The following is a 23022-nucleotide window of genomic DNA, read 5'->3' as shown; positions in this document are numbered from 1 at the left end:
CAGTGCTGGTGCTGCCAACACGCTGTGCCCTGGGATGCCCCTGGCTGTTGGGTCTTTCCTTGCCTGTACAGTGAGAAGTTGACTTTGTGGTTTCAAAGGAAAAAGCTTCCCAATTCTGCAGTTTCCTGCCCTCCCTCTGGGCCCCAGCCTCCACCCTAAGCTCAGAAGTCAATCTTGGGGCCACGTATACCACTCATCGAGCACATCACATCGAGGGAGGCCAGAGGCTCGGTGACACAGGGATATAAGCCCCAAACCACAGCGGAGCTGTGTCTCCAAAATCCATGAAGCCAAACTAAGAGGCAGCCAGTGTGAGGATCCCCAAGTTGCTGTACCTCCCCACACTTGTCAACAGGCTCCTTCTGCCCTCTCTGGGCCCTTGGGGACAACCCAAGCATGGCTGTCTGAGGGAGAGGCCCATCCCCCTCCAGGTTGGTGTCCTCCTCCAGGGCTTCCTGGTCTCAGATGTACATCTCCTCCCCGGCTGGCCCGAGGATGGCCTGACACATTCCAGGTGTCTGCCTCCACCATACCCTCTGCCCCCTCCCCACCTTCCACCAGCCTTTCCCCTCTCCCAGCAGATAGGAGCCAGGGTTGCTCAGAGGCCAGCAGGCATGCTGGGCCCAGGGCCATCCAAGGACCGTTGGCCTGCCACAGCCTCTGTTCTGGGTCCAGCAATCACAAGTTCTGATGCCGTGAACTCTGTCTTTGAACTTCCCCGGGGCCTGATTTGAGGGGTGGGACACGGCATGGAGGCTACAGGGCTCAGATCCATGACTGGCCACCCTGGGGGTCCTGCTCACCTTCTCTGCTTGGGGCCCAGGTGGGCCAGGTGCTCCAGCTTTGCCTGGGAATCCAGGGGGACCCTGTGTTAACAGAAAAGCAGTCAGGAGTGAACGCAGGCTACAGTGGGCAGCACCCCTTCTTTCCCTTGCGTGCACATCCTACTGTTGTCAAGGGATGGATTTTGACTTCCTAGAAACACCACCCGGTGCTCATTACATCTGCCTGGCCCACTGGGCCCACCCAGGAAGCCCCAACTCCAGGTCCCACTTCCTGGAATCAGGCCTGGCCACCCAGGCTGTTGCTCCCCTGCTCTTCCCTCCCCTCCCCAAGCCCAGCCTGGTCAGGCCTGCCCCTCCCCTCCCGAAGAGGCCACAGCAGACAGAACAGCTCTGTGTCTTTACTCACCGGTGGGCCTGGGAAGCCTGGCTGGCCTTGAAATCCCTAGGAGAAGACGCAAGGGACAGTGTGGGTGTCACTCCTCTCTCCGCCTGGCTGCCCAGGTGGAAAGAGTGACAGGGTGAGGCAGCCTCAAGCCCATGGGCCAGCAGGTGAGGCTCTGGGAGGACCAGTCATCCCTGCACCCCAGCCAGGTCCCAGCCCCACTCACCTGGTCTCCCTTTTCACCTGAGTTCCCTTGGGGTCCTCGCTCTCCTCGGGGACCCTGTCACCACAGAGAAAAATGAAATTGGAATCCCAGTCTTCCTGTCCTCAGACCCCAGGGTGGGCCAAGCAGGGGCCCATGTCCACATCTCCCGGCCTCCTCCCTCACTCACAGCTGGGCCTGGGGGACCTGGGAGGCCTTCTGTTCCCGGCGGGCCCTGGAGAGGGGAAGAAGCAGAATCACTCTGGGGACATGAGGATGGTTGGGGGTGGCTGGGCATGTGGTGGGAGGCTCCTTGAGCTGGCGGGACCCTCTGCCTGGTCTCTTCGGGCTCCCCTCTTGTGTGAGCTGTGGTACCCGCCTTGTAACTAGTCCTGCCACCTCCCAGCTCACCCCAATCCAGCAAATGGCTACCCCCTTCTCTTCCTCCAGCACTGTTCTGATTAAGTCACTCTCGTGCTCAAAAACCTTCCATGGCTCCCCTCTGCCAACTGAATGAGGCACACAGTTTCCATCAGTGCTGGGAGTCGAGGCTCCCTTCTCCCACCTCAGGTCTGTCTCCCCCGTTTCCATCCTGCTCAGGAAGGTCACTATTCCTGGAACTGCTCTATCTGTTCCTACCTGGACCTCTGTGTGGCCACCCCTCTGCCTGGAATGACCACCATCCCCCCCCCCCTCCTTCTAGCTGTCCTGAAACCGTGTGGGATCATGGGATGGCTCCAAGCTGTTCCTACCACGCCCCACCCGTGGCCTCTCCCTCTGGGATTCCCCAGTGTGGACAAGCATGTGACTCCCTCTCCCTCCATTCAGATCTCAGCTCAAAGGCACCTCCTCGGTGGGGACCTCCCCTCCAGCCCCTCCCCGCTCTGTGTGCTCTTGTGTCCGGCTTTCATGTTTATGCACCACGGCTGCCCGCTCGCTCACCACAGTATCCTCAGAAGAGGGCCTGGCACCCAGCAGGCCCAAAGAACTTTCTGTTATTGAATAAAAGTGTTGCTGAATCCCACTGAGGTCTCACTGAAATTTGTGAGGGGGAGAGGTAAGACTCCAGTCCCCGAGTGGCTGATCCCAGATCTGAGGTCTGTCCCCAGATGGACTTGGGACCCAGCCCAGGCTCCGCCACTAACTCGCTAACTGGCTGCAGGACCCTGGGTGAGTCATGACATTGCGAGCCTGTCCTCGTGTGATAGCAGCCCCCTGGCTCCTGTGCTCGGCGTGGGGCCTCTGTGAAGGGTGGCTCTATTGGGGACAGAGACTCAGGCCTGGCTCTCTCTCAGGCTGGCCCTCGCCAGCTTGCCTTGGCAGGAGCAGGAGGGGAGGGAGGAATTCTTCTGCCAGCTGACTCGTTCATGCCTGGCTGCATGAACCTGCTGGGATTCTCCTCACAGCCTCCGCCTCCGCAGCCACCAGCAGGCGCTGGGACACAGCTGGAGCTATTTGGGGGCAGGGGCAGCAGGGGTCATGGGCTCCTCCTCATGGCTGCTAGGAAAATCTCCAGCGGAGGTGGTGGCCTGGCCTTTCCTCCGCCCCCGCGGGAGCCGCTACTCACCGACTCGCCCTTCTCTCCCGCGGGCCCCGTGTAGCCACGCTCCCCCTTGATGCCCTGACAATCCGCAAAGAAAGAGCAGAATTAGCCCGCGGCCCTGCCTGTCACGGCGCTAATAGGAGGGGTGGAGACTGCAGCAGGCACCCAGACTGGCACTTGGAGGTCGAGGGCACCGAGGGAGATGGCTGGGGGAGGAGAGACTGGGCCACAGTGTCCTCCCCACCTGCCACTGTGGCCCTCAGTGGAAAGCAGGGACCCGCCTACCCAGCGGGCACCTGAGAGGGGGTGGCACCTCCCAGCTGTCTCCCCAACTCTCCCAACCTCAGGAGGTAGATCTCAGTTCTTGCCATATCTGGGATTCCCAGTGTGCTCACAGAGACTGGCCCCCAGGCAGAGTGGGACAGACCATGCTGCCAAGGGGCTACAGTCGGGCATGCAGGGGACTACACCACCGGCCTGGCAGAGGCCAAGGCCAAAACGCTCCGAAAGAAGGAGCCTGCTAAGGGATGCCAGCCCGGTCCTGTCCTGATTACCAGCCCAAGCCTCCCGCACCCCCCAGACAGGACCCCCTTACTCACTGGCAGTCCCGGGGGGCCCATGGCACCTGGGTAGCCAGGTTGTCCTGGAGGACCCTGCAAAGAAAGGCAGACAAAATGGACAAGCCCCCCCATTTTGGTTGGGGGAACAAAAAGGTGACCTAAGCCAGAATATCCAGAGCTGCCATCTAGCAGGTGATACCCAGCCGGGACCACCTCAGGCCTTTTCCCAAGCCCCAGGTTCTTTTGGACATGACCATCACCACCGACCCAGCCACGACAAGCCCAGGCTGAACTGAACCCTGGGAGCTGAGCCAGAGAAGGCCCAGACAGGCCGAGGGGAGAAGAGCCCCCAGGGAGGTGGAGAGGGCAGGACGGAGCCGTGCACCTCACCGGGAGTCGGGCACATGGAGGTCAGGGCACCCGGCAAGAGGGGCAGAGCCCCATGACACCCAGATCCTCTGACCCCAAGAGTGCCAAGACCCCATGCTGAATGCCTCAGGGCTTCACCACCCAGTTTCTGCTCAGCGGCCATTCCTCAGGGCTCGACCTCTCTCCCAGGGCTCCTGTCCCCCCCAGCTCATGCCATCTCTTCTTACCGGTTCACCTTTGTCTCCTGTCAAGCCCCTGAGACCTCGTTCTCCTTGAAGACCCTTGGAGAGAAAGTTCATGAGAACCTGCCGAGGAGGGCAGTCCCCGCCCAGCCCCTGATGGCCCCTGCCCTGCAGCCTCTGATCACAATCTCGGCAAAGGTGGACGTCGCTAATGGCACTCAGGATCTGTGCTCCAGAAGGCTGACTCTCAACCCCTACCTATGGGTGCCCATAGGAGCATGCCCTCAAGACAGCTGGCTCTGGAGAATCGCCCCTGAAGTGCGTGACTCTCAGATGGCACCTCTCACCTGAGTGTCACATGGGTGTCACCGATGTGTCCTACCATGGTAGCTAGCTGGGGTACACATTTAAAAGGATGACAAATCAGATATAATCTCCTTCTGAGGGGCAGCTGTCAGGAGAGGTGCACCTAGAGTGACTTCCCCATGAAGTGCATCGTGACAGACCACTTACCTGTCCCTGTCCCCATCAAGCCCTAGATCACCTCCTTTTAGGGACGCAGGGAAGAGGCACAGAGGGCTCCCTCCAGAGTGACCCCTGTCACTCAGTAACGTGTAAGGGGATGTCACTTTCGATCAGAGCCAGAGCCCCAGCCCTCACTCCTCACCCTGGCCTTGGTAGGTCGGCCACGACATTAAGTGCACCTTTGCTGTCCCTTCTTCCTCGTGCCCTCCAGAAACGGCGCCCAAACTTTTTCACAACACAAGACAGATGGCTAGACAGACAGATGGCCCCTTCACCCAAGCAAGCAGAAACAGACAAGGCCCGGCCAGAGATGAGGACGTGGGGACAGATGGAACTGCAACAAGGAGGGGCCCTGCTCCCGAGCCTCCGTCACCAGGCCTGGGAGGAGAGGAGCCAGGCCCCAGGAACACGAATCTGACAAACAGGAGGTTAGCTTCCGTGACCCCGGAAGGAGCAACAGCGAGGATGGGGGTGACTTAAACACACCTGTGACGATGATGAAGGCAGAGCAATTAACGACACCTGGCAGAAGGAGCGGACCAGGGCACCTGGCAAGAGGGGCAGAGCCCCATGACACCCAGAAACCTAACTGGCTGGTGTCACATGCCCAGCCTTCGAGCAAACTGGGGCTGGAGCCAAGGAAGAGGAGGAGGAGGAAGCTGAGGGTTTCCTCCAGCAGGAGCGAAGGGTGCAGGCAGGGCTGCCTTGAGTCCCCGGGGGGCCGCTGGACAGCCCTGCCAAGCAGCAGGGCAGCAAACCTGTGCCAGCCTGCAATGTGAAGCCCTAAAGCTTTGGCATCTCTGCCGGGCTCAGAGCCAGTGCCTGGCAGGGCCCCAAGAACTACTTTCAGCAAATCTTCAGTCCACACGGCAGGTGGTGAGAGGCAGGAGGCAGGAGTGAGAAGGGCGGAATAAAGGGGCTCCTGGGGGCACCAGCTTCAAATAAGAAGGTGGAAGAGCTCGGAGGACGGAGGGGGAGGGACGCAGCGTGGCAAGAGAAGGAGGAAAGGAAAACAGAAAGAAGTGAAAGTGAGAAGATGAGAAGCAAGCAGAAGGAGAAGGGAGAGTGGGAAGAAGTCAGCGACCGGGAGGACGTCCAACTGCTGGGACCTCAGGGAACCTGTGTCGTTAGCTACCGTGCCTGCATGGGACAACGAACACGGAGGTGAGGGCACACAAGCAGAAGCCACAGAGACCTGGCTGGTGGGGAGGGGAGCGGGAGCAGCACTAGGTTCTTACAGGCAATCCGGGGGAGCCAACAGCACCAGGAAAGCCTGGGGGGCCCTGGTGGGAGAAACAGCAGGTCACATCTCACAAGCACAGTCACCCTGGAACTGGGGGGCCATGGGGGGAGGAGGTCCGGGGGGTGCTCTGAAGGCAGCTGAAGAAGAGACTCTTTGACCTCCGCGGCCCAAAAGGCAGTTGCTCCTCCTCGTGGCCCCAGAAAGGATGGCCCCTTCATTGGCAGAGACGCAAAACAGCCCCAGAGTCCATAAATCCTTCCCCAGTTTTCCAGAGTTTCCTGAATGCCCTGGCTGCAGTGGAAGCCCATTCCTTTGGTCTTGCCCAGCCTGCCTGCCACCTGCCCTCCGCCGGCCCACCCTCCGGTGGGTAGATCCCACCAGCTCTTTTTCTCCAAAGAACACAGTGCTGGGCCCTCCCAGATTTCTAATCATTTCTCTTTTCCAGCCTTATCAATACCACGGAGGACACTGGGTGGGTGCCCCAGGGCTGGGCTTTATAGACCTGTCCTAGAGATGGCCCCGTAGAGCAACCCAGGGTAGCTCTGTCTCAGCCCCACAAGGGCACAGAGAGATCTGGCCAGAAGGACACAGAGCTCCCTGGGTGCCGAGGTGAAGACGTGCCCAAGGATAGAGCTGGGCAGTTCCAGGGGACTTGACGGTGGAGAGCATGGTCCCCAGAGCTGCTCTCGGGAGAGAAAGGCAAGGACGGTGGGTGTCCCCTCTTTGTGCCCTGCTGGGCTTCTTGGACAAGGCAACAGAATGACGTCTGAGCGTTAGGACCCCTTGCAGAGCTTCTCAAGCAGCCAGGGCACCACAGATACTTACAATTGGGCCTGGAGGACCCGGGGAGCCCCTCATGCCTGGCGGACCCTATAAAGGAAGCCAAGGGAAACAGATGAAGAGGATGGGGCCTCACAGAGCCCCAGGTCACAGCAGCCTTCCTCCTAGCTTGACACAGCTGGAGGCAACAGAGGGCCGATGTCAAAACAGGACAATTCAGCTGACATAAAATGGCTTTCATTTGGTTCATTCAGTCACCCAACAAACATTTATTGAGCAGTTATTATGTATTGGGCACTGGTCCAGGAGCTGGGAACACAGCCATAAACAAAACACAAAAATCCCTGCCTCACAGCACTTATATCCTAGAGGCAAGGTGGACAGTAACACACAGAACAGGGCTGGCACATGGTTGGTGCTCAGGCGCTATCCGTAAAATATTCCTGAATGAGGTAAATACAAGCAAGGCGTGGCAGAGGATGGTGAGGATGGTACAGGCGAGGTGCCGGGGGTGCTGCGGTTGTGTGGAGCTTCCATTTTAAAGAGGGTGGTTAGGAAAGTCTACTGAGGGGACATGGGACCCGACTGCTGAAGAAGTGTGGGCAGAGGAAGCAGCAAGGAGCCAGGGTGCCAGGGGAGCAGGGGGCACTCCGGGCCACAGAGGCCTTGAAGGCCCCCGGGGAGCTCTCCAGGGAAACCGGAGCTCCCACCCCTGCCCAGAGGAGGGCCTGCTCCCTGGCCTTACCTCTTCTCCCCTCTGGCCTGGCAGTCCCGGAGGACCAGGGAGGCCAGGGCTGCCCACACAGCCATTATCGCCCTCGATGCTGTCTCCCTGGAGGTGGGACGGAGGTGGCAGAGTGAGCAGCAGATCCTCTCCTCATGGGGCCCGAGGAAGGAGGAGAAGCGAGAGCTCACTCACCCTCGCCTCCTCAGCTCTCGGGCGCTCCCGCTCTGAGAAGCACTGCAGAGGACAGGGAGGCGGTCAGCTGGAGCAGCTGGGAGACCCCCGAGCCGCACACGGGCTGCCCCAGCCCAGGCCCTACCCGAGCGCAGTTGTCCAGGCCTGGCACACCCGGGATGCCCTGGTCTCCCTTCTCTCCTTTCTCCAGGAGGGATGCTGGGTGGGCCGTCGGGCCCTGGACACAGTCCCCGCAGATGCTCTGAAGACAAAATGGGGAGGGTGGAGGGGCCTGGGTCAGAGCCGGCCAGGGTGGGCCAGATGGGGAACTCCGCTCAGAACCCAGGGCGGGGCACCCTGCCCAGGAGCTCTCTGCCCACACTCTCTCCCTCCCCAGCCACGTCCCTGCGGCAGCTTTGCTCCATCCTCAGGGGACCCAATCCCAACAATTGGCTTTGAGTTTCCTCCAGGAAGCAGCTCTGGTGGGCCAAGCCACAGCACTTTGCAGACAGGCGTGTGGGAGGAGGCGCAGGGGCCCACAGAGGGACCATCTGTCCCGGCTGTTCGTGCAACCTGCACCCACCGTGAGGACAAGCCACGAGAATCTAGGCTGGAAAGACTGGCTCCAACAGCCAGTTCCCCTGCCTGAGGGAGCCAGGGAAGCCGGTGCAGGAGCAGCAGAGCCCTCGGCCGACCTCTGGGGAGGGCCTGCCCTCCGCTGCCCAGAGAGACCAACTGTCAGAGGCTCCCCAGGTCACTGGGCCTCTACAGGCTTCCTGAAGGAAGAGCTTCCTCCTACCCTAGGCGTTTCCTTCACAGACCTCTCTGACCCTCCCTTCCATCCACTAAAACCCACCTGTAAAACCGGCCTGCAGTTTCAAAGGACTTGGGGATCTGGAGCCTCTCTCTGGCCTGGCATGGCGTCGGGGACCCCAGGCAGGAGCCCCCATCTCACCTTCACTGTTCACTGCATTGCCCAAGGATAATGCTGTCATTTACTCAGCTACGAGGCCGGCCCTCCTAATAGGCCTTAGAGCGTTATCACAGTTAATCCTCAGGGCGCAGCCAGGCGGGGAATCTCCTGAGCATTGTGGAGCTGAGGGAGCCTCTCTTTTGAGAAAGAGGAGATGCACTTCTTCTAGGTAAGTGGGAGCCTGGATTGGCCCCGTCTGTCTGCAGCCAAGTCTATGCTTCCTCTGGGTTGTGGACACAGCCATGGCCAGGGCTCCTGGAGGCACCCAGGCTGCCACCTGACCTCTTCTATGGGCTATGTTCAGATCCTGTTTGGGGCCTTCGCTGAGCATTTGATTACGAAGCCCACAAGTGAGATGCTATGAGAAGCAATGTCAGATCCTGGGTTTGGCCTGATTTCTGCTCAGGAGCAGGATTAACAGAACCCAGGGTTGACAGAAGCTTAGGAAATGGACTGAGGGTGCAGCTCAGTGGTAGAGCATGCTTGCCTAGTATGTGCAAGGCTCTGAGTTCAATCCCCAGCACTGCAAAAGAAGAAGAAGAAGAAGAAGAAGAAGAAGAAGAAGAAGAAGAAGAAGAAGGAGAAGAAGAAGAAGAAGAAGAAGAAGAAGAAGAAGAAGAAGAAGAAGAGAGGAGGAGGAGGAGGAGGAGGAGGAGGAGGAGGAGGAAACCGCCGCTGCTGCCTAGAGAGAGGAGCAGGGGCCTTAGTGGCACAAGTGTACTATGATCCAACATGTGGCGGCTGCCAGGTCAGCCAACCTCCTCTCCCAGTTTCTTCCAGAAACATCTGAATTCAGAACAGGAATGGACCTTCCCTCCACTGCTCCTCAGAGGCTCCCCAGGTCTCTGGACCTCAACAGTTCTCCTAGAGACAGTCCCCATACTCCGCCCTGACCAAGGCCCACCCAGGAGTGGGATGTCCAGGACACTGACTAGCTAGCCAGTACTAGGAGAGGGTGGCCAGGATGGGAGCTTGGGGGAGACCCTGGAGGCCAAGGCACAGTCAGGGTCCAAAGCTGCTGGGCTGGAGGAGGAAGTCCAGGTAACAGAAGGCAGCCTTTAGCAATGACTGTGCTCTAAGATCTCGAGGAAACTGCGCAAGGCAGGGCTGGGGGAGCCTGAGTTACTATGGTCTGGGTTTTACAGCTATTCAGAGGCCTGACACGGCCGACTCTCCTCCCAAGCACCATGTCCCCTTTCTTATTGCTAGAATTGTTCCCCAAATCCCTCTCCTCCCTGAAATACCCAGTCTGGCCCACCCAGGGTCTTCGGAGAACCTGACCTTCATAGCCTCCCACCACTGCACTGTGCCTTGTGCTGGAAGCTGCCGGGCCCTGCCCTGGTGTGACCTGAGTGCTACAGGAGCTCATTGCCAGCTGCTGCAAGCAGACTTCAGGGTTGGATTCTGCCACCAGCATCCACCATGTGGGGACCTTCACAGGATTCCTTTGAGCACTCATTCAACAAATGTTGCCTGGGGGTCTGTTACAAGCCAGGCACCAGCCAGGCCCTCTTAAGACAGATGCTTGGAATGCAATCCCTAGAACAGGGAACCAGCAAACTAAATCTGTGCTCTCCATGAGGTGCACACAGCTGAGGGTTTACTATGAGAATTCCCTTGGGAGACAACCCAGCCAGCTCCTGCCACCCCCCACCCACCCCCCGTGGCCTCTTACCTTAAGAAGGTGCTTCTCAATGGGTAAGGAGCCCTGCAAGAGACAGATGTGTGGGTTCTAGCAGGTGGGAGAAAGGGGAAGGAGACTTATGGGATCAGGTGCAGTCTCAGGATGTATCATGCCATCTGGGCCTCTCCCAGCCTTGGAAGGGGGAGAAAACAGGGACCCTCACAGCTGCCAAAGGGGTGGGCGTGGCCAGCTCAGGCCTGGGAAGGGCAGGGAGGGTGATGGACGGTGAGTCCTGGCTGGTACCCACCAGTTCTGCAGTGAGCCCAGGCTGTCCTGGCAAGCCGTTGTTTCCAGGCACTCCCTGCGCAAGAAGACACAGACACAGTGAGCAGGCGCCTCCCTGGCCCTCTCCCTGCTCCCTGTCTTCAGCCCTTTCCCTCATCCTGCAGAACTGAGAGCCCCGGCCAGCACAGCACAAGTCTGCCTCTATTCTTAGCTCAAAAGTTTCCAGACAGCTCAGAAAGAGGAGCCAAGGAGGCTCAGAGGAGTGACCACCGAAACCAGCCCCGCTGGAAGTGTCTTCCCTGTGCAGCAGGGGAAGGTCAGCCATTGGTCAGCGGGTCTCCCCTAGAGGAACTGCTGTTTCTTTCTGTACTAGCTTCTTGGTATTTTCTCATTGAACCACAGCTATCTTGGTGAACTCGGTGTTTTACCTCATCTTAGAAACAAAAGAAAGACCTCAGAGAAAGAGTGTAAAAGATCACAACTCAAGATAACCACGGAGCTGAGATTCAGAGTGAGGACCACCGGCTTCTGACCCTCTTTCCCACTATTCCACGTCATCCCTCAAAAGACATCTCCAGAATACGGGATGCTGGCCAATCAGTCCCGTCTAGGAGCAAACCTGGCTACACCTATAACTTGGGCAGGCTATTTGGGGAGGGGGCGGGAATACTTCCAAGCTGCAGTTTCCTTATCTGCAAAACAGTGATAATTTACAGCAAGGCTTCAAGGAGATAGTGGCTATGAGGGGCTTGGTACAGAGCCTGGGACGCACCCAGACACTCTTGTTAAGTGAGCACCAGGCAGCGCTCAGCTCCCCTTGCAGACTGGCAGTTCACATTTGCATATTAAATCCTCTACAGAGGCAGGGAGTATACTCCATTTTGAATCCCCAGCGCCCAACATGGAGGAGTGCGCATTAAATATGTGTTGAGTGAACGCACCGCCGCTCAGCCTGCTCCTCCCTGTGCAGGATTTCCTTGGCCCACTCTGAGATCTGGCCTCCCTTCAAGTCCCAGCTTCCAGCAAGGAACACATCTCCTCCTCCAGAGCAGCCCTCCCTATCCAGGGCAGGCTCTCCCAGGCCTGGGTCAGCCCTGAGTCAGCCTCCACCCAAGCCCCCTCTGTTGCCCAGAGCGATCAGGATTTAGAACCCTGCCGGGCACAGGGCAAGTGCCTTGAATGTGATGACGACGGTGATTCACCCCCTGCTCCATTCTCTGCGGCTGGCCTGTTAGTCCCAGCCTGAGACTTTGTGATTCTTTTCCTGCCCTCCCAGAACTCAATGTCCCTGTGTTGTTCCACTGTAGAGGAGAGTAGTGCAGCCCAAGTTTAAGTCTAGGCTCAACTGCCTACTAGCTATACAGCCTTGGGCACATTTCCTACCCTCTGTGCCTCATCTATGAAATGGATCGGGATGAAATGCAGTAATTAGGCACCAGGACTATGCAGTCTTGGGCTGGTAAGGACTATGCATCTCTGAGCCTCTCTCTGAACCCAAAGGGAGGAGCTGCTCGGCCCTCCTGCACTCTGCCTGGCCCACTTGCCAGCAGCAGCCTGGGCTTGGTCTCAGTCACTGGCACCACAGGAGGACGCTGGTGCCTGGGACCACTCAGCATTCGGGCTTTCCCACCACCCCCCTCCAGCACAGCTCAGCAGGATTCATAGCACATCAGCCCTCCCTTGTTACTGGGTCATCAAGAAATGATTCTCAGCCTCCCCAAGCAATTGCAAGCCCCTCTGCAGACAAATTACTACTTCCTGGCACTGTACAGGAAGCTTGGACACTTTCAGCAACTGTGGGGCTGCCAGACACATGGCGTGACTGTAGCTCCTGGTTGCACTGTCCTGAGACGCAGTGGGCGGGAACAGAAAGTGCTTTGCAGGGGGAAGCCCCAGTCCAGGTTGCCAATTCTTGGGCGTGTGACCTTGGATACTATATTGCAACTCTCAGATCAGCTTGTCCAGCTGGGATGACTCCACCTGCCTCTTGGGGCTGATGTGAGGCTCAAATGAATGAAAAAAAAAATGGATGTAAAACAATAAAAGCAGCCATCGGGACAGTTATGATAGCTGATGTTCTCAAATGTTTACTCTGTGCCAGGAACAGTGTATACTTCACATGGATTCTCTTTTTTAATACCCACAGAAAGCCCTATCAGGTGGGTGTTGTAATCATCCCCAGATGAAGGTATTGAGTCAGAGAGAGGTTAAGTAACTTGTCCAGCGTCACACAGCTAGGACATGGCAGAGCTGGGATTCCAATTCAGGATGCCTGGCTCCAAAATGCAAACTCTAATCAAAATGCCGCACAGGTCTCAACTCCCCGCTCCCTATCTCTGGCTTCCTTGCTGTTCCTCAAACCCATCAGGCACCTTCCCACCTCTGGGCCTTTGCACTGATTGCTTTCCCTGCCAGAAACAGTTTCCCCCGTGGGCTCATTTTGCATTTCCTAAGTATTGATTCAAATGTCCACTTCTTTTCACAAACATCTTTCCTGCCCTCTTTCTATTTCCTATCCTCACCCTGCTTTATTTTTCTCCTTGGCACACACCACTTGCTACAAAACACTATATTCTATTTCTTTATCCTGCTTATTGACTGTCTCTTCTATTAGGATGCGAGCTCCGAGAGGGCAGAGGGTTTCATTTTTGTTTGCCGCTGTCTCCTAGCACCTAAAACAGTGCCTGGAAAATAGAAGATGTGCAAAATGTGTGTTGCATGAGTGAATGGATGTCAAACTCTGCTCCAAAATGGAGAGCTCTGTACCAGGGTATAGGGCTTTGACTTGACCCAGATTCTGAGAGTTGACCAAGGTCTGAGCTTGGTACCCATTGGTGAGATGCCTGGGCATTCCTTTAAAAAGGGCTGAGTGTGCGCACGGCCTGGCCTGAGGCATCCATGTGTCCTCCATGTCACCCTGGCAGGCAGGAACAAATGACCAGCAAGACATGACTGGCATATGTGGCTAGTGTAGGGGATCAGTGTCCTCAGGGTCCAGCATGGAGTGGCCACCAAGAGTGCAAGAGCCTGGCCCCCCCAAACTCCTCATTCTCTTCTCCCCCTTACCTGCAGCCCGGGCATTCCTGGGGGGCCTGGAGGTCCAGGGACACCTGGGGGACCCTGAGGGAGAGATGGTAGAATCAGAGCCAGAAGAGAGAGCTCACCCCATTGCTGGGGCAGCAGTGTCCAGTCCAGGTGGGCAAGCCGCGGGGCGCTGGCGGACAAGAGGAGAGACAGAGGAGACAAGCGACACACACCTGCGGGCCCGGCTGCCAGGAGCTGCCCATCCAAAGTCCCGGAGCACCCTGGGTGGGAGTGGGAGTCGCAAAAGAAGGGGAGAGGTTACAGGCAACGTCTACACCAAGCGCAGGGCTGCGAGGGGAGGCGGCTGGCTGGGGCGCAAAGCCCTGCGGGGCCCTCGCACACTGGGCACCAGGCGAGGCTGGAGGCCAGGCCTCTCCCCCGGCGGGGAAGGCTCTCAGCACCACTTACCGGCATGCCAGAGAAGATGGGGTCTCCTCGAGGGGGGCAAGAGCACTCCCCTGGCTCACCCTGGAAAGACAAGAGCCTTGGTTAGAGGCGGCAAGGATGGAGGGCTCTCTGGAAACGGACATCTGTGAGTTAGCCTGGACTCTAGAGATGGAGAGGCCAGGGCTTAAATTCAGAATTACCCTCGGGCAACCTGTGGAGCTCAGTCTCCTCATCTGTAGAATGGGGATAACGATTCGGACTTTAGAGGCTCTCATGAGGTTGGATTAATGTGTATAGCAGTCCTGCCACCTGGCAGGTATTCAGCAAGTGACGGGCGGCTGCTGCTGTTACTGCTGTCACCTAGTCGCATCACTGTAGCTACACAGCTATTCTCACCGCAGCTCCTCCAGCTGCAGTCCTGCTTCTAGACCCTTCTGTCTGGACCCTCACCTCTCTGCCTTCTCACTTCTAGTCCTTCCAATTTACTTCCTGCCGTATCCTCTGACTCAGACCCTATTTGCAACTGCAGCTCCTTCTTAAGAGGGCCTTGGAGTTCTCTGGCCTCCTGGGATCCTGGTTAAGTCCTGGGCAAATATGTAGAGTGGGAAGTACCTGGGGCTTCTGGACAGCAAGGAGTCCAGGGTGTCTCCTCAGCTCCTGTCCTCCGGTCTGGGGACACTACCATGTGCACAGGTTCCCCTGGTGTGGGGCTGTAGGGGCTGCTATTTCCCCCAGAGCAGTGGCCACAGGTCCTTGGAACTTACCTTCTCTCCTCGAGATCCCTTTTCACCCTGCAGAGAAGGAGCAGGCAGTGAGGAAGCAGGGGCGCAGAGGCAGGGCCAGCCGGGGCTTCCTGCTGCCCGCGGCCCACACTCACCGGCGTTCCTCTGGCCCCCGGAAGTCCAGTCTGTCCTTGCTGCCCATCAAGGCCCTGGAGGGAGAGAGCTCAGAGTGAGTGGGTGAGATCAGACAGTGGCCAGCCATCCAGCCGCCTCAGAGAAGGGCAATGGCGACAAAGAGAAGCAGCCGGTCTTGCTGGAGGAGACTGAGGCCAGGAGCAAAAGAGAAGGGAAGGAGAAGAAGGCTGGCTGGTGGCACTGCTCCCTTCCACAGGTGAGGAATCGAGGCTTGGAGAAATTTCACTGTCAATCCGACAGCACAACAGCACCCAGGCTGTGGGGCCCCAAGTCCCTGCTCCCCATTTCTCACTTGAGTGCATGGTACACGTCTCCCTGTCGTGAAAGTCACCTCAGTTGACTGAGCTGGGAGAAGAGAATTTCAGCTCCTATTCTTATTACCAAGGAACTGGAGACTCTGAGATGTTGTCACTTGCCTAAGGTCACACAGCTAGTGAGTGTGGGATGGGGCTGCCTTCCTAGGGGACCCTCGATAGTCACACCTGGGACTCAAAGCTCCCCCAGGACCAGGACCCATCTCTGCCTTCACCTTGTGGCTCCCTGGGACTGGGAGGATCCCTGACTGCCCAGCTCTGCTGAGCATCACAGACTGGCCATGTGCCCCTGGGCAAGTCCCCACCCCCTCTGGGCTTCGGTGCCCCCTCAGGAGGAATCCATCAGTGATTCCCAAACTGGAACAAGAATTTCTCTAGGGATCCACAAAGATAGAAAAGGATATGGTTCACTGGGCTATTTTCAACATCACCAAAAGCTCAAGAAAAATTATACATTTGCCCACGGCCCAGCATGGCCCGAGCCAGCTGAAAGGTAGCATTTCTTTGATTTAGGCTAAAATTATATCATCTTGTAAAGTTCTAGTGGGTTCATGTGGAGTGCAAGCTGACTATTAGACAGGTCTTTGATGACTAAAATGAGAAAATGCACTTATTATGACTTAATCTATGTAATTTGTTCAATGGAAATGTCTTTATGACCGGGAATCGTTTTCTTGGGCAGTGCAGCACAGGTCCGACCATTCTCCCAGGGAGTACTGGTATAGACGGTCTCTAGCGGCTCCAAGGTTGGAAGTAGGGTCAGGCTTCAAGTTCTTGGCTTTGCCCCTTACTCTCTGGCCTTCCTTATCTAGGGAACAGGGACAATAACAGTTCCCTTCAAGGGCTGTTGGGAGAAGAAGTGAGGCTGTGTGTTCAGAGCTTAGCCCCGGGCCTTAGCACAGCTACTGCTCACAACACGGTGGTGGGCACGTTCTCTCCTCGGCAGAAACTAGAAAAGTTGATCTCAAAGTGGAAGAGAGTAAGCTGGGCATGGTGACGCATGCCTCTAATCCCAGCAGCTCGGGAGGCTGAGGCAGGAGGATCGTGAGTTCAAAGCCAGCCTCAGCTAAACCAAGGTGCTCAGTGGGACCCTGTTTCTAAATAAAATACAAAATAGGGCTGGGGATGTGGTTCAGTGGTCAAGTGCCCCTGAGTTCAATCCCCAGCAATTTCCATGCTCCCCCCCAAAAGTTGAAGAGAGTAGAAAGGTGATTTCTAGAGGTTGAGGGGGAAGGACGGAGTGAGGCTGAATAACAGGTACCGAGACACAGGTAGACAGGAGGAACCATTTCTAGAGCTCCATAGCACAGTAGGTGACTACAGTTTACAATAACCTATTAAACATTTGAGAAGAAGCAGAAGAAGAGCTGAAGGCACTGAACCCAAAGGAATGATATGAGATGGAAATGCCAAGTACCTGATCTGATCGTTACACATTGTACACATGTATTGAAATTATCACGCCGCACCCCATAAATAAGTGCAATCACTACACGTGAATTAAAAGGAAAAAAATTAATAAAAATATTTCTAAAAAACCACAGAGGACAGTAAAAAGATTGTGGCGATCGTTTTTGTTACAACGCAAGAGCTCTCCCCCAGAGCACCTTCCTTCCCTGAGGCTGAGGGACGCTCCCCTCTCCTGCTCAAGCTGTGGGACAGGCAGGGTCAGCTCCGTGCCCTCCTCCCAGCAGCAGTGTCTTGGTTCCAGCAATATCCCCAGCATAGAGCACAGAGGGAACTCTTACCGGAAGTCCAGAAACACTGGCACCAGGGGGTCCCATGGGTCCGGTGGCTCCTTTCAGCCCTGGAGATCCCTGGGGAAGAGAGGACACAAAGACTGCAGGGACAGGCTTAGAGCTGTATAATCCAGCAGCTGTGATACATCAGACTGGGTCTTGGACCATCCTCCGATTGGCATCACTCAGCCCCCGCCCCTGTGTCCCTTGGGTCCAACGCCCACAGAGGCAGAGGCTCACCTGGTTACCCTTTTCTCCAGCGGGGCCAGGTGGTCCTCGAGGTCCCGGAAATCCCTGTAGATGGAAACACAGTTATTTCTTATCCCAGACTGTCCCTTCCTCTGCTGGTCTCCATCACGGTCTCCGTCAGGCCCAAGGCAGACATACCTGCATGCCAGGCACACCCTGGGCTCCAGGCTCTCCCTGTAAGTTAGAAAGGGCAGGCTGAGACGTGGCAGCCCAGCCAACCTGCCCCGCTGGCCCCATCCCACTGGCAGACCTGGCCATGGTGGGGGTATCTACCGGCTCAATGTCAGGAGAGCTCCCCAAGGAGACCCTGAGGGTCAGAGACATGGGGGTTAAAGCCATGACCCCGAGAGCAACAGCAGGTCAGGGCTGCTGGCCCACCCCTGGTTCCAGAGGTGGGCCCTTGAGTGTCTGGGGGAGGCAGAGCTCTGTGCTTTGGGGAGAGGGAGGGAGTGGGCTACTGACAGGAGGTAGAGAGAGGTAGGTAAGGGCAGGAGAGGGAAGGGGGGTGGGGTACAGGTAAGGCTGGAGACTCACCGGGGGCCCCTGGGCTCCCATTCCTGGAGGACCTGGCTCCCCCTGAAGAGGCAGAAGTGCATCCTTGGCTCAAGCTTCGTAACTCACCCTTCACCCTCTTCCCAGCCTCTTCTCCTTTACCTCCTTAGCCTTCACCTTCTCCCCACTCTACACCTGTCCCCGTTCCCTCTCTAAGCCCTCAGCCCCCCCAGTTCCCCTACTCTGGTTCACACAGCTGCAGTCCAGGCCCCAGACTCACACATACCTGTATGCCCTTCAGTCCTGGGGGTCCTTGAACTCCTGGTAGGCCAGGCTGGCCCTAAAAGACAAGGGGCCTGTGGAATCACCCCGGGAAAGGGTGGGGGGCAGGAGGAAGAGAAGGCAAAGCCCAGGAGGGAAGGACCAGAGGGCAGGCAGCTGGAGCTCACCGGTTTGCCAGGCCGGCCCACACCTTCTGGGCCGGGCTCTCCTTTGGGGCCAGGCTTCCCAGGCAATCCAGCCATATTGGTCGGCAGCCCCTGCAGGCTGGGGCAGGCAGTGCAGCCATCACCCTGCTCAGAGATGGAGATGGGAGCCAGGGAGCCAGGACTAGCAACCAGGCCACAGGCACTTAAAGGGGTTCTCACACCCCTTTGAAAGTCCTACCTCTCTACTGCCCCCATGTCAGCCTGGGAAACCAAAATGGGTCCCCAATGCTCCAAGCTAAAACAAGCTCCGGAGCCTCCACTCAGTGATCCCGGCCTCCTTCGAGGCTCATGCTTGCCCTGCAATTCCTCCTCACTCACTTCCACCCGGGTTCTTTTTGCCCATGCAACAAACTGCGCCCCTTGACTGACCTTTTCTCCTTTTGGCCCTGCAGGTCCCCGAACCCCAGGCTCTCCTGACAGCCCTGGCTGTCCTGTGCTCCCTGGAGTTCCAGGGTCTCCGGGATTCCCAGCATCACCCTGTAAGAAGTGGGGCTCAAGGAGTGTGGGGTGGCCCAGTTGGGGGCAGGTTGCCCCCTTAGGACCTGCAGGCACTCACAGTCCCTCACTGGGGCTGGGGCTGGGGCTGGGAAGGGAGTACAGTGGGCACAAGGCAGCCAGGAAAAGGAGGGCCTCCGAGAAGGGCTGGTCCCCCCCACATGCCCGCCCAGGTTCTCTCACCTTCTGCCCCTTCAGTCCACGCTCTCCGGCCTTGCCCTGAGGAGAGAGCGTTCCCAGCACCCATTCACCCACGCTGGACACACCTGAGCACCCAGCCCTGTTAGACCAGGGGATGTGACAGAAAGAAAAACACTCTCTGCTCTCAGCTAGTGGAGGAATCTTGTGTAGGTGACGAGGAGCCTTGAGCCACACTCCTTGCCTGTGTGACATGGACAAATTACCTTACCTATGTGCCTCAGTTTCCCCATCTGTCAAATGGGGGGTGATAAACTAGTAGAGCTTCTGCCCATGGGGTTCTTGTGAGATGTGATGAGCTGATGTGCGCAGAGCAGCACATGGCACATAGTGTCCCCTAGGCTGCCATTCAATGTTAGTGTTACTATTAAAGCAGTGACGAGAGTAATGCTCAGGGCCGTAAGTGTCGCTTCTGCTGTGCCTGTGCCTGCTGCTCACAGCTTCACACAAGGGCAGCTGACCACATTCTACGGGCAGAATCCAGAGGCACAGAGAACAGAACTGATGCACTCAAGCCAAAGATCCGGGAAAAGGCAGAGCTGGGATTAGAAGCCAGGTCTGTCTGGTCCAAGGGTGGTGCCCCTCCTGCCTGCCCTGCTGTGTCCCAGGCAGAGTCGTCACGACACCTTCTGCTAAAGACAGAGGCGCCAACCCCTCCAGGTACTTCCAGTGCTCTACTCTGCCCAGGGAGTCAAGAGACGCCAGAGGGACTCCTCCGCTCTCTCCAGCCCTGCCCACAGCCACCTCCAGAGGCCCCCAGACTCACCTGCTTTCCTGGTAGGCCAAAGCCGGGAAGCCCAGGCTCCCCCTTCTCTCCAGTCGGGCCAGGCAAGTGCACCACACGGCCATCCCCCTCCTGAGGCCTGGACAGCGCCAGGCACGGCTCACAAGGCTCCCCCTGAAGAGCAAGGGTGCCGGGTTAGGGGTCCCTAGGCCCCGGGGCCCTAGGGCTCCACTTGGGATCTGGGGCTATGAAATATAGCCAGAGCTGACATAGCTCCTCTGCTGGGCAGGGGGCATCTAGGAGAGACAGTGGGAACACAGGAGAGAAACCTGGGTGGGGACCAGGTCATCAGGGTCTTGACACCGGGCTAAGGAGTTGGATTTTACCCTGCAGGCAGTGAGGAGCCCACAGGGTGAACAGCAGAGCGAGATGAGTGTCCACCCTGGGGGGGTGCCCACCGCACACAGGGAATGCCCCCGACTCACCTTTGCTCCTTTGATACCTGCTGGTCCCACTGGTCCTGGTGGCCCCTACACAAGAAGGAGCCAATATGATGCCCAGCCTCACCCTGGGCCATGCAGAGGCACAGCCCAGGCCTATAAGGTTGCCAAGCAGTGGGCAGCACCCCGGCCTTGTCCTCCCCCCTGGCCCTGAGCTGCTGCCATCCAACCATCCTTACCGGACTGCCGGCTGGCCCTGCCTCCCCGAAATTACCCTGAGGGTCAAACAGAGAACAAATGGTCAAAGGCAGGAGGCGGCGGGCAGAGGGCTATCCAGAGCCTGGAACTGCAGGAGCAGCCCCCTGGGATGTCTAGGTCACCCTCTTGTCTCCTGCCCGGAGAAGCAGAGGCCTGAAGAGGGGAAAAGGAGTTCCCCAAGTCCCCAAGGGAGCCTGTGGCAGCCACAGGCTAGCAACTATGTTTCTGCTTCCTGTCTCACTTCAGAGCCCAGCTCCACCCTTGCCCGGGATCCAGCACCCAGAGGGCATCAATTCATTTACCCAACAGCTGGTTATTGAATGCCTTTCTGTACTGGGCTCTGGCTGGGTGCTGGGTTTGTGCGCAGCACAGACAAAACACCTTGTGGAGACTGCACACTTGGAACTTTTTAAACAATAATCAAAAACAGTGATGAATGCTATGAAGGGGACAACCAGGATGATGAGACAGAAAGATGGGAGCTCATTTTAGACAAGGCAGTCAGAGAAGGAACAACACATTATATTGCCAGAGAGATAAAAATAAGATCAGCTGGTAAAAAAAAAAAAAAAACCTAGGGGGAAGGTGAGGAGGAAAAATGTTCTAGATGTTTCTAATGGGAGCCACCAGTAGAGAATCTAACAGGTGGGAATGGTCTTGAGGTATTCCAGAATGGAAGGAGGGCCAGTATGGCTAAAGCACAGTAAAGCAGAGGAGGGAAAGACCAGACGAATTTGGAAGGGGAGGCAGGGTGGGGTCATCCAGGGTGAAGCCCAGTAGGACTGTGGCACAAAGTCAAGTCCCTGAAGAATTGTAAGCAGGGGAAAAAATGTGATCTGAGCTCCTTTTTACAAAGCCACATTAGCTACTGGATGATAAATGGACCGTTGAAGGGCTGCAGAGGCCCCAGGCAGGTCAGAGGAGCTGCCGCCATCCAGGTGAGAAATGATGGGGACCCAGACTGAGGTGGCTGCAGCGGAGGTAGAGAGAAGCGAGCTGACAGGACCTGCTGGAGGGGATGGTGGGGAGGATGACAGAGGGAAAGGAGGAGTCAAAGATGACACCACGTTTGGGATTTGGGGATATGAATACATGACATTTGCTGACATGGAAAAGACTAGAAGGAGAAGCAGGTGGCGGGGCGGGCGGGGAGGCGCACAGAAACTCTGAGAAATGCCATGAGGTTTGCCCGTTCGAGTCGAGTCTGCACACGTGGCTCGGTATTTCTCACACTTGGGTGCTCGTACGCCCACAGAACCCCTCATTTGAGTAACACCCCATTAGAAGTTCAACGCTGTCATTTGTCTCCCACACAATCATGAATACAAACGTTAACACGGGCACTGAAATTGAGTGACCCGGCCGAGTAGTGAAGATTATAGACTCTGGAGCCAGACTTCCTGGGCTCAAATCCCAGTTCTACAAACACCCGTGTGGCTTTGGGTAGCTTCCTCTGCTTCCCTTTCCTCATCTTTAAAATGGGAATAACAAACAGGGCACCTTCCCCATAAGGTGCAGGGAGAATAAAAAGAAGTTAATGTATGTGCAAGACTTGGAACAGTGCCCAACACATACTAAGCAGAAAAGAAATGCTAAATATTATTTTACTATAATATAGTCTTGAATGTGCTTAAGGGTTTTAGATTATCATCAAACACGACAGAATTCTCTTGGAGAACATGAAGGCTCTCAGAAATCAATTCTTTGTCTCTGGTCTGCAAAACACTGATGAGTGCATTTCACTGTGAATTTACAGCTTGATCTCTGCCCCTGTGCCCTGCCCAGGGCCACCCCTGCCCTGCCTCCCTGCCCTGGCACCCCTCGCATCAAGCCCAGGTCTCACCTTCTCTCCTTTCAGCCCTGGAGCCCCAGATTTCCCCTGAAAAACAACCAAGACAGAGTCACAGCACCTGCCTGTTCCCAAGACCCCAATGTCCCAGTGTCCAGCCAGAAAGAGGAAGGTCTGATGCCCACCCTGCAGGTAGCTGGACAGTTTCTTCTGCTACAAATGGCACCTCCAGGGGCTCAGAGGAAACCCCAGGGTAAATAGCCCAGGGCAGCGCAGGGATGGAGGGAGGGATCAGGATACAGGCTTGGGACACCTGCCTCATGGCCCGCCTCCTGGTCCCTGCCCAAAGACTTAGGGCCTGAATAGCCAGGAAGGCCACCAGCATGGCAAGGGTGGGTCACTCACCGGGAGGCCAGGCAAACCAGAGCCAGGAAAGCCCACATCTCCTTTAGCCCCTGTAGAGGGCCCAAGATGCTGGGCTCCTACAACTGGGCTGCACGACGAACACGGCTCCCCCTGGGGAAGGAAGGCAGGGATCAGAAAGGCTCCCTGGAAGGCAGACGGGCAGCCAGGGCAGGGGCTCCCTCACCTTCTCTCCTTTGATGCCTTGGATGCCAGGGTCTCCCTGTAGAGAACAATGGTTTATGAGCTGAGACTGGGCGTGTCAGGGCACCCCAAATTCCACAGCCATACATGAGGACAGCAAGGTGACCCAACACATGCTCTTCAAATACCCAGGGGTCCCAGGGTTCAAGATCAGCACCGCAGAAAGATAGGTGTCAGCCAGCCCATGTAACAAATGAGGGAAATGAGGCCAGGAGAAATCACCCCCATGGAAAGCTCCTGTACGTACCCGATCACCTTTTTGTCCGGCAGTTTGCAGGCCCCCCTGAAACAGAGGATCTGTGAGACAGTGGGGTGGGGAGACCAGGCCAAGACCCCAGCCCAGCCCAGCCCTCTCCCTTCCTTTGCCTCTGGCCAATAACAGGCTGGGCACTCACAATAAGGGTTGGGTCCACCCCAGCTTCCCCAAAAGGCATCCTAAAGTCTCTTGGAGAGTCCTAGAAGGTTGCCATGGAGACCTGGGGTGACACTCT

General features: G+C 56.9%; 1 protein-coding gene across 4 annotated transcripts in view; it reads right to left on the bottom strand.

The window, feature by feature from the left end:
- Positions 1–23022, bottom strand: part of Col16a1 (collagen type XVI alpha 1 chain) — a 48415-nt gene that overhangs the window by 11267 nt on the left and 14126 nt on the right. For 3 of the 4 annotated variants that reach the window (XM_015485350.2, XM_048815886.1, XM_048815887.1), the window contains 34 exons: positions 22779–22814; positions 22515–22550; positions 22331–22441; positions 21980–22015; positions 20118–20153; positions 19924–19968; positions 19481–19612; positions 18700–18735; positions 18391–18498; positions 17983–18105; positions 17820–17873; positions 17576–17617; positions 17180–17215; positions 17033–17086; positions 16802–16870; positions 14700–14753; positions 14587–14613; positions 13844–13903; positions 13609–13656; positions 13418–13471; positions 10374–10427; positions 10118–10150; positions 7615–7731; positions 7491–7532; positions 7317–7403; positions 6617–6661; positions 5787–5831; positions 4069–4122; positions 3512–3565; positions 2937–2990; positions 1560–1604; positions 1394–1447; positions 1192–1227; positions 804–866 (listed from right to left, as the gene is read on the bottom strand). In XM_015485350.2, the coding sequence (XP_015340836.1) occupies positions 804–866; positions 1192–1227; positions 1394–1447; positions 1560–1604; positions 2937–2990; positions 3512–3565; positions 4069–4122; positions 5787–5831; positions 6617–6661; positions 7317–7403; positions 7491–7532; positions 7615–7731; positions 10118–10150; positions 10374–10427; positions 13418–13471; positions 13609–13656; positions 13844–13903; positions 14587–14613; positions 14700–14753; positions 16802–16870; positions 17033–17086; positions 17180–17215; positions 17576–17617; positions 17820–17873; positions 17983–18105; positions 18391–18498; positions 18700–18735; positions 19481–19612; positions 19924–19968; positions 20118–20153; positions 21980–22015; positions 22331–22441; positions 22515–22550; positions 22779–22814 (1980 nt within the window). The remainder of the gene's footprint in view (positions 1–803; positions 867–1191; positions 1228–1393; positions 1448–1559; positions 1605–2936; positions 2991–3511; positions 3566–4068; positions 4123–5786; positions 5832–6616; positions 6662–7316; positions 7404–7490; positions 7533–7614; positions 7732–10117; positions 10151–10373; positions 10428–13417; positions 13472–13608; positions 13657–13843; positions 13904–14586; positions 14614–14699; positions 14754–16801; positions 16871–17032; positions 17087–17179; positions 17216–17575; positions 17618–17819; positions 17874–17982; positions 18106–18390; positions 18499–18699; positions 18736–19480; positions 19613–19923; positions 19969–20117; positions 20154–21979; positions 22016–22330; positions 22442–22514; positions 22551–22778; positions 22815–23022) is intronic. The other variant, XM_015485351.2, reaches the window with a different exon arrangement.

This window comes from Marmota marmota, unplaced genomic scaffold (assembly GCF_001458135.2).
Source record: "Marmota marmota marmota unplaced genomic scaffold, marMar, whole genome shotgun sequence".
Classification (NCBI taxonomy): domain Eukaryota; kingdom Metazoa; phylum Chordata; class Mammalia; order Rodentia; family Sciuridae; genus Marmota; species Marmota marmota.
The sequence above is the reverse complement of the archived record's forward strand: the minus strand, read 5'-3'. Positions and strand labels throughout refer to the sequence as shown.